General features: G+C 46.3%; 1 protein-coding gene across 1 annotated transcript in view; it reads right to left on the reverse strand.

Moving 5' to 3' along the window:
* Positions 1-9,207, reverse strand: part of LOC141131448 (unconventional myosin-Vc-like) — a 164,761-nt gene extending 155,554 nt beyond the window's left edge. Inside the window, exon 1 of the mRNA XM_073618737.1 lies at positions 9,038-9,207. Within this exon, the coding sequence (XP_073474838.1) occupies positions 9,038-9,064 (27 nt within the window). The 5' untranslated portion in view covers positions 9,065-9,207. The remainder of the gene's footprint in view (positions 1-9,037) is intronic.
* Positions 9,208-10,032: the final 825 nt, after the last annotated feature.

Below are 10,032 nucleotides of genomic sequence, written 5' to 3' on the forward strand. Positions count from 1 at the left end.
ATCATTTTAATTTCCTGTTGCATCTCAGGGGACAGGAAGTAAAGTTAAATTTCCCCATTGGTACCCAAACAGCAAAAAATAAACTGACAGGGATTTAACCCATCTCCCTCTATATCTAAAACGTAACGCAGTTCTAAAGCCTCAAGGTTTTTTACCTTAATGCATTCTATGCATTAAGGTAAAAAACCTTCTGTGCTGCAGCTCCCCCCCCCCCCCAGCCCCCACCTTATTCTTACCTGAGCCAGGCAAGCGACATCCTCATTGCACAGATTGATACAACCAATTGCTGCCACTGCTGTCAATCAAATGCTGTGACAAGGAAGTAGGGGAGGGCAGGGCCGAGTCGCCTGGTCTGTGTCAATAGACACAGACTGGCCAGCTGGTGAGCGAGCACGCACGGGTGCCCCCCTGGAAAGTGGCTTTCCATGGGGGCTTTCGCCGAAGAGGAGGAGCCTGGAGCTCTGGCGGGGACCTCAGAAAAGGAGGATTGGGGCTGCTCTGTGCAAAACCATTGCGCAGAGCAGGCAAGAATAACATGTTTGTTATTTAATTTTTTTTTTAAATGATTTAATGTTGCTTTTAAAAAAAAAAATTGGCTATGCATGTACTTTAATACTCTAATCCCATTCTTTTTTCTACTCTGCTACCAGTTTCTCAATCAACTTTTTTGTTGCTCCTCTTCTTTTAGTCATTGGTTCTATAGATCTGGTACAATTAAATCTTGTTTAGGCCTCACTGTTTGTCACCATTCCTAAAAAGATTCTTGCAGTGGGGCTGCAAGAGTTCATAGCTTATTTTGTTTAGGGGACAGGAGAAAGCGTTTTATTTACCTAATCCTCTGCTCCCCGGCAGATAGCACTCCCCCCCCCACACTTCAGCAATGCACTGTCCCTCTGCATCATCACGTCCAGAACAGGGCTACAGAACCTTCTTTGGTCTTGATGATGTCAGGATCCAAGATTGCTGAAATGTGGGGGAGAAGAGGGTGTATGGACCGGTCTAGTTCTGGGCGGGTCACAGTGTCTTCCAAGAAAGTCCCTGCACTACTCTGATGTGACTTGCCATGAACTCTAATGTCACATGAAAGTCGCAAGCAAATCACAATGCATAGTTGCACGGAAGTCGCATGACAATTTTGTGCTATGTTTTTTTGCTGGGTACCCTACCCCATGTGGGCCTGGACACTCAGCCTTTGTATACACTTGAAAACCCAATAAAAAAGATTAACTGCTTAGCAACCACCCACCATATATTTACTGCAGCAGGGGGCCGCTCTGCGCCAGATCACATACCTGGTCAGTAACCTGACAGTTCTAGGGTGCGCTTCTGGTGACCAACTCCCACTGTGATTGGACGCAGCGGGAGCCAATCAATGGGTCCGGCGGAGGCGATGTCCGCTGGGACCCGCCGATCGTTCAGGAGAAAGACAGAACGGCGGTCTACTTATTTAAACAAGGCAGATCGCCATTCTGTGAGAGGGGCATGTGCTGATCCTGTGTTCCTGCTAAGCAGGAACACGGATCGTTACATTCCCCCAGTCAAAGCACCTCCCCCATAGCTAGCAATTACTTATAGGGAACACATTTAACCCTTTGATTGCCCCTGATGATAACCTCTTCCCTGCCAGTGTCATTAGTACAGTGACAGTGCATATTTTTATAGCACTGATCACTGTATTAGTGTCACTGGACCCCAAAAAAGTGTCAAAAGTGTCAGTGAGGTGTTCGATTTGTCCGCCACAATATCACACTAATGGCCCGTACACACGATCCGAATATCGTATGACCGATCGTATGACATATTTCGCTTAATAATCGCAAGTAGAAATTGAATAGATAAATAAAGTCACGAAAATTCTCGTACGACAGAAAAAAAAATCGGAAGTGATGTCATGTGTTGTATGTATTTGTATTGAATTTTCAGGACGACAACTATACTGGCTAACCGAAAATCTTACGATCTGGAATCGTACGAAAAAATTTTTCGTGCATGCCCGATCGAATAAGATCGGGTGAACGGTCGTGATCAGCTGTCGAAAGTAGTGTACACACAATCCGAAAATCGTACGATCCTTTCTCGGACGACCGTTTTCGTACGATATTCGCTGTTTACCGCCATTACTAGTAAAAATATAAAAATGAATAAATAAAAATATACCATAGTTTAAGATGCTGTAATTTTTGTGCAAACCAATTAATAGACACGTATTGTTTTGTTTTTTACCAAAAATTGTGGCAGAATACAAATTGGCCAAAATTGATGAAGAAATTAAAAAATATTGTTTTGTTTTTTTTTTTTAAATTGTCAGTCTTTTGTGTATAGTGCAAAAAATAAAAACTGCAGAGGTGATCAAATACCACCAAAAGAAAGCTCTATCTGTGGGAAAAAAAGGGACGTACATTTTTTTTGGGTACAGCGTCGCACAACCGCACAATTGTTCATAACGCAGTGCTGTATCACAAAAAATGGCCTGGTCATGAAGGGGGTAAAACCTTCCGGAGCTGTAGTGGTTAAAAAAAAAAAAGAGACAGTATGTCACTATGGCGAACATTTGAAAAATTTTAAAAAGCAAAATGTATCTCTCACTCTCCTCCTTGAACAATTCCAAATTTTTAAAGCTCATGTGATAAACCTCCAGATCCGGTGATCCTCCATGCAGCTTTGGCTACATTCCAGTGTCAGGTCTAGGCCATAGCAGTGGGCCAATAATAATGATAGAACATTGTTTTCTGACCTCTCCAATGCTATTCCCTTGATGAGTCTAGGCTGGCAGTATTTACAAGTGTCCTACAGATGCCTGAACCTTCCAAACATTGCTGTACTGGGAGATTACCACTAACACTGGTTTATGGATCTGATAATTAATAATAAAAAAAAATTAGCGTGACCATGTTAGGCTCCATTTCCATTAGTGCGACCTGTCATGCGACTTGGGACTGCAAAGTCGCATGACAAGTCGTACCCTATGATTTCCAATGAGTACTGTTCGTATCTGTGTGACTTCAACTCGCAGCGACTTCAGAGTAGTCCCTGCACTACTTTGGTCCCACTTTGATGTGACTTGAGTTCCATAGACCCCAAGAATACACAGGCATTACTTCAAGTTGCATCAAAATTGCGGCAAAATCACACAACTTTCAGGTCGCAATAGTGGAAACCTGGGGTTAGCCCTGGTTCACATTGGAGGGACTTGGCATGCAATTTGACATGTCAAATCGCATGCCAAATCAGCGGCAACTGCCAGATATGGCACCGTCCGAATTGGCGGCGCCGCACCGATTTCCAAAAGTTTCTACTACTTTTGGTGACATCGGGGTGCGATTTTCATAGACATCTGTGCAGAAACCCGCACAGATTTGTCTGAAATCGCCCCCAAAGTTTGGACCGACATGCGGGAATGTCGATTTCATTCCCGCTGTCAGTGTGAACCTACACTGTGATATAGAATATGAGGGGGAATCATATAGAATCCGTGTATGGGTGAATTTCTACAGCAATGAAAACCTGACAGGGGTCACTATTCTGCTTAAAAACAAAAGTAGACTTTAAACCGATTTCAAGGTGGTAATAAACCGAAAAGCAAATATGTAAAATATTGCAGCTTACCAATCATTAGATGTGGTGGCTGCATTCGTTTTCTTTTCATTGGCTTTTTCCCTCTGTTTCTATCTGATGATCTGGCCAGTAACAAACCTCCTGTATTATAGTGTACCCACTCTGGATGAAGGAGCACAGGAGGCACAGCAGACAGCAGCCTTGACAGTCTGGGTTCGGGGGAGTTTTAAATGTATTAGCAGATTTAGATACAATTACAAACTGAAGCCAAATTCCAGCTCACGCTTTATAATCAGGTACAGCAAAGTTTTTGTTCCTTTTGGGATGAAGATTTTACATGAATAAAAAAAGCTGACCATTTTAAGTAGGGTTGCACCGGTGCCGATACTAAACACTACAAGCATACTTGTACTCGTGCAAATGCTTCAATACTGAAACTGATACATTAGGGTCGGTTCACACATGGGCGACACGACTTTAGCGCAACTTTGTACCGCGACTTCAACGCGACTTCAGCGCGACTTCGGCAAATTACGAGGCGACTTGAAGTCGCCTCCATGACAGGCGACTTCACCTGTGGCCAATCACGGGGCAATCAGCTCTCTGGGAGGGAGGGGGGGAGGGAGGGGTTTTCCCTGCAAAGTCGCTTGACTTTACAGAGAGATCCGACTTGGAGGCGACTTCCATTGATTTCTATGGTACAGGTCGCCTACCAAGTCGGATCAAAGTAGTACAGGGAGTACGCTCTGAAGTCGGAGCGACTTCAGTAGCGTCTATTAAGACGCTAGCGTTCACTCCCATTCAAACTATTTCTGGGGCGACTTGGGGCGACTTGAGGGCGTACAAGTCGGATCCCAAGTCGCCCCAGTGTGAACCGAGCCTTAAAGTGCGCGATTTGTCATGCAATTTGACCGTTCAAAATCGAATGACACGTCGCATCGCATTGACGGCAATGGAATCGTTTAAATCATTGCCACTGAAGTCGTAGCAACTTTAGAAAAGGTTCCTGCACTACTTTTTTTATGCGATTTCACTGTTGCTTGCATAGACTTCCGATAAATGAAGACGCAAGCTGCAATGAAATTGGAGGTCCAAATTGCACTGATCTGGCCACACTGGTGTGAACTAGGGCTATTCAAGGACAAAATAGGTATTAGTAATTGATATTGGCGAGTACTTGAGAAAGAGTATCGGTACCCATACTCGGTCTTAAAAAACTGGTATCGGTGCATCCCTAATTTTAAGCACCCCTGCCAGGGTTAAGTGGTTTTTCTCATCCATGTAAACTGATACTGGGACCTGGACTAGAACCTGTCTATCCCAGGGGAACCATTCATATAATATGAAGCTCCATGGACCCTGGACTAGAATTTCACTACTCCAGGGGAACCCTTCATATAATCTGGAGGTCCATGGGACCTGGACTAGAATTTCACTACCCCAGGGGAACCCTTCATATAATCTGGAGGTCCATGGACCTGGATTAGAACCTGTCTATCCCAGAGGAACCCTTTATATAACCTGGAGTTCTATGGGACCTGGACTAGAATTTGACTACCCCGGGGGAACCCTTCATATAATCTGGAGGTCGGTGGACCTGGATTAGAACCTGTCCATCCCAGGGGAACTCTTCATATAATCTGGAGGTCCATGGGACCTGGACTAGAACTTGTCTACTCTAGAGAAACCCTTCATATAATATGGAGTTCCATGGACCCTGGACTAGAATTTGACTACTCCAGGGGAACCCTTCATATAATCTGGAGGTCCATGGGACCTGGACTAGAATTTGACTACTCCAGGGGAACCCTTCATATAATCTGGAGGTCCATGGGACCTGGACTAGAATGTCACTACCCCAGGGGAACCCTTCATAAAATCTGGAGGTCCATGGGACCTGGACTACAATTTCACTACCCCAGGGGAACCCTCCATATAATCTTGAGGTCCATGGGACCTGAACTATAACTTGTCTACTCCAGGGGAACCCTTCATATAATCTGGAGGTTTGGGGACCTGGACTAGAACTTGTCAGTTTAAGTGATTTGTCTCGTCCATGTAAACTGATACATTCTGCTGGAGAGCTTGTGTTCTTGAAAAAACAGCAGACTTGCTGGCTGGATCACCAGATGAAAATAGAAAAAAGAAAGCCTAAAAAAAGAAAACGGATGCAGCCATCATATCCAAGAGTTGGTAAGTGGCAATATAATAAATGTTTGCTGTTGGGTTTAATATGACTATAACCCCACTTTTTAAAAACTTCTGGACAGGCACGTTTTTTATTTTATGAATGAAGAGACTCTTTCAATTTGTTCTGCCATACAGTGAGGGAAAAATGTATTTGATCCCCTGCTGATTTTGTACGTTTGCCCAGTGACAAAGAAATTATAAATCTATCATTTTAATGGTAGGTTTATTTTAACAGTGAGAGACAAAGTAACAACAAAAATATCCAGAAAAACACATTTCAAAAAAGTTATAAATGGTTTTGCATTTTAATGAGTGAAATAATTATTTGATCCCCTATCAATCAGCAAGATTTTTGCCTCCCAGGTGTCTTCTATACAGGCAATGAGCTGAGATTAGGAGCACCCTCTTAAATGGAATGCTCCTAATCTCAGTTTGTTACCTGTATAAAAGACACCTGTCCACAGAAGCAATCAATCAGATTCCAATCTCTCCACCATGGCCAAGACCAATGAGTTTCCCAAGGATGTCAGGGATAAGGATGAGCTCCGGCGTGTTCGCACACCCCACGTGCAGAGCCCGCCAGGAAGTCGGCACGGCGCTGCGCTAATCACAGGCAGTGACACATTTTCCCGATGTGCGGCTGCAGAGATCGGGAAACGTCTCACTGCCTGTGATTAGTGCAGCGCCGTGCCGACTTCCTGGCGGACTCAGCACGTGGAGTGTGCGAACACGCCAGAGCTCATCCTTAGGGCTCCTTCACGCGGACGTGTCCGTGTACGGAGCCCGCTCTGCTCAGCGGGGGATCGCTCCGCCAATCCCCGCTGAGCAGGCAGATGACAGGTCCGTCGCTGCTCAGCGACGGACCTGTCAGAGCGCCGCTCTCCCCTATGGGGGATCGGATGATGATGGACCGTAGAGTCCGTTGTCACCCGATCCGATCCGAAAATGGATGGAAAAGTAGGTTTTTCCTCCGTTACACTTTTTCGGATCGGAGCGGGTCGGATGTCAGCGGACATGTCACCGCTGACATCCGACGCTCCATAGAGATCTATGGAGGGTCCTTCAGGTCCGCCTAAAAAACTGACAGGCGGACCTGAACGGATCGTCAGTGTGAAAGAGGCCTTAGTCAGGGACAAGATAATAGACCTACACAAGGCTGGAATGGGCTACAAGACCATCGCCAAACAGCTTGGTGAGAGGGTGACAACAGTTGGTGCGATTATCCGCAAATGGAGGAAACACAAAATAACTGTCAGTCTCCCTCGGTCTGGGGCTCCATGTGAGATCTTACTTCGTGGAGTTTCAATGATCATGAGAACGGTGAGGAATCAGCCCACAACTACACAAGAGAATCTTGTCAATGATCTCAAGGCAGCTGGAACCATAGTCACCAAGAAAACAATTGGTAACACACTACACCATGAAGGACTGAATCACTGCAGCTCCCACAAGGTCCCCCTGCTCATGAAAGCACATGTACAGGTCTGTCTGAAGTTTGCTAATGAACATCTTAGGGCCAGTTCGCACTGCTGCGATGCGGGAACCCTGCAAATCCACTGAGGGTTCCCGCATTGCATGTTTCCAGGTGGCAGTTCACACTGCCCTATGCGAACTGCTGGGAGTGTCAGGTAAAACAGTTCGCATATCGCAGTGCGATCTGCAAACTCGGACAGGAATCGGATCGCATGGGTGTGAACTCCCATGCGATCCGATTCTGCTGCGGACAAACAAAAGGGTCCTGTGTGAGTTTTATGCAAATTCAGCCATACAATCTTTATGGCTGAAATCGCATCGCACAGAGATCGCATGTAATTTTCACTGCAGTGCGGTGCGAATCACATCCAATCTCTGACATCGCACTAGTGTGAACCGGCCCTGAATGATTCAGAGGAGAACTGGGTGAAAGTGTTGTGGTCAGATGAGACCAAAATTGAGCTCTTTGGCATCAACTCAACTCGCCGTGTTTGGAGGAGGAGGAATGATGCCTATGACCCCAAGAACACCATCCCCATCATCAAACATGGAAGTGGAAACATTATGCTTTGGGGGTGTTTTTCTGCTACGGGGACAGGACAACTACACCGCATCAAAGGGATGATGGACGGGGCCATGTACCTTCAAATCTTGGTTGAGAACCTCCTTCCCTCAGCCAGGGCATTGATGGGTATTCCAGCATGACAATGACCCAAAACACACGGCCAAGACAACAAAGGAGTGGCTCAAGAAGAAGCACGTTAAGGTCCTAGAGTGGCCTAGCCAGTCTCCAGACCTTAATCCAATAGAAAATATGTGGAGGGAGCTGAAGGTTCGAGTTACCAAACGTCGGCCTCCATACCTTAATGACTTGGAGAGGATCTGCAAAGAGGAGTGGGACAAAATCCCTCCTGAGATGTGTGCAAACCTGGTGGCCAACTACAAGAAACGTCTGACCTCTGTGATCGCCAACAAGGGTTTTGCCATCAAGTACTAAGCCATGTTTTGCGAAGGGGTCAAATACTTATTTCACTCATTAAAATGCAAATCAATTTCTAACTTTTTTGAAACGCGTTTTTCTGGATATTTCTGTTGTTATTCTGTCTCTCACTGTTAAAATAAACCTACCATTAAAATTATAGACTGATCATTTCTTTCTCAGTGGGCAAACGTACAAAATCAGCGGGGGATCAAATACTTTTTTCCCTCACTGTAAATACTTCCCCCTGTCTGTCAGCTGCAATGTACATTGAGCTGTGCATGCGTGGCTCAACGTATATTTATGCCACCCGTTGCGTGCCTTGGTGCTGTGACTCCAGAACACATGTGGGGGGGGGTGACATCATCACAATTCAGGGATTCAAGCAGCCAGAAGCTGGAAGGAAGACGGGGTGAAGATGGAAGCACTGGGGACCTGCGGGATGGGTGACAGCGCAGTGCTTTGGGCCCATTATGACATCACGGGGGGCCATTATGACATCACTGGGGGCCCATATAGAAAAAAAAAAAAGACTTTACTACAGTTTTAACACAAGATGTTCTATAGGGATCCATGTACAGAGTGGACACACCATATGGATAGAAAGTTTAGTGCACACAATAGAAAGGATCCCCTATGGCTGCCTCTATTGTACTCAGTACTGTACAGGAAGTCCTCCGATCTTTTTCATTGTTTCCAATCATCCCGGGGAATGAATGATTGGTGATGACAGCACAGTGCGGGGATCGCTGGCTCCCCTATGACGTCACCTCTCGGTGATCACACAGCAGCCCCTTCTGTCCCCCCCGCGGTCCGAACACCGGGGAGAGGAGACCATACCTGAGTGTAGAGCTCGGCCAGAGCCATGGTGTCCGCAGGGTGGACGGTCCGCCCGATCTGCTCTCCCCCCGCCTTGTTCTTGGTTAATCCTCCGCAGCGATCGGTCACACATTCACGGGTTGCCTATGGGGTGCTCGGTGCGCGTTCATGTCCGCATTGCCTGCAGCGGAGAGACGTGCCCGCGCTGCACCTGTCCCGGGAGCTGAGCAGGTGGGCGCGCCCTGTGGGATGACTGTACAGTGAGCGGGGTGTGACTGTTAGAGAACTCCTACAGGACGGATGGAGGTCCATCATGGGACCTAGACTAGAACCTGCCTACTCCAGAGGAACCGTACATATAATCTGGAGCTCCATGGACCCTGGACTAGAACCTGTCTACTCCAGAGGAACCCTTCATATAATCCGGAGGTCCATGGACCTGGACTAGAATTTAACTACTCCAGGGGAACCCTTCATATAATCTGGAGGTCCATGGACCTGGACTAGAATTTAACTACTCCAGGGGAAGCCTTCATATAATCTGGAGGTCCTGGCCTGGACTAGAACTTGTCTTTTCAAGTGGCTCCCTTCATATAATCTGGAGGTCCATCATGAGACCTGGACTAGAACCTGGCTATTCCAGAGGAAACCTTTATATATTTAGAAGGTCCATGGACCCTGGACTAGAATTTATCTGCTCCAGGGGAACTCTTCAAATAATCTGGAGGTCCATGGACCCTGAACTAGAACTTGTCTGCTGCAGTGGAACACTTAATATAATCTGGAGGTCCATGGACCCTGGACTAGAATTTATCTGCTCTAGGGAAATCCTTCATATTATCTGGAGGTCCAGGAACCCCGGACTAGAACTTGTCTGCTCCAGGGAAACAATTCATATTATCTGGAGGTCCATGGACCCTGGACTAGAACCTGTCTGCTTCAGGGGAACCCTTAATATAATCTGAGGTCCATGGACCCTTGACTAGAACTTGTCTTCTCCAGTGGAATGCTTCATA

This window comes from Aquarana catesbeiana, linkage group LG03, assembly GCF_042186555.1.
Source record: "Aquarana catesbeiana isolate 2022-GZ linkage group LG03, ASM4218655v1, whole genome shotgun sequence".
Classification (NCBI taxonomy): Eukaryota; Metazoa; Chordata; class Amphibia; order Anura; family Ranidae; genus Aquarana; species Aquarana catesbeiana.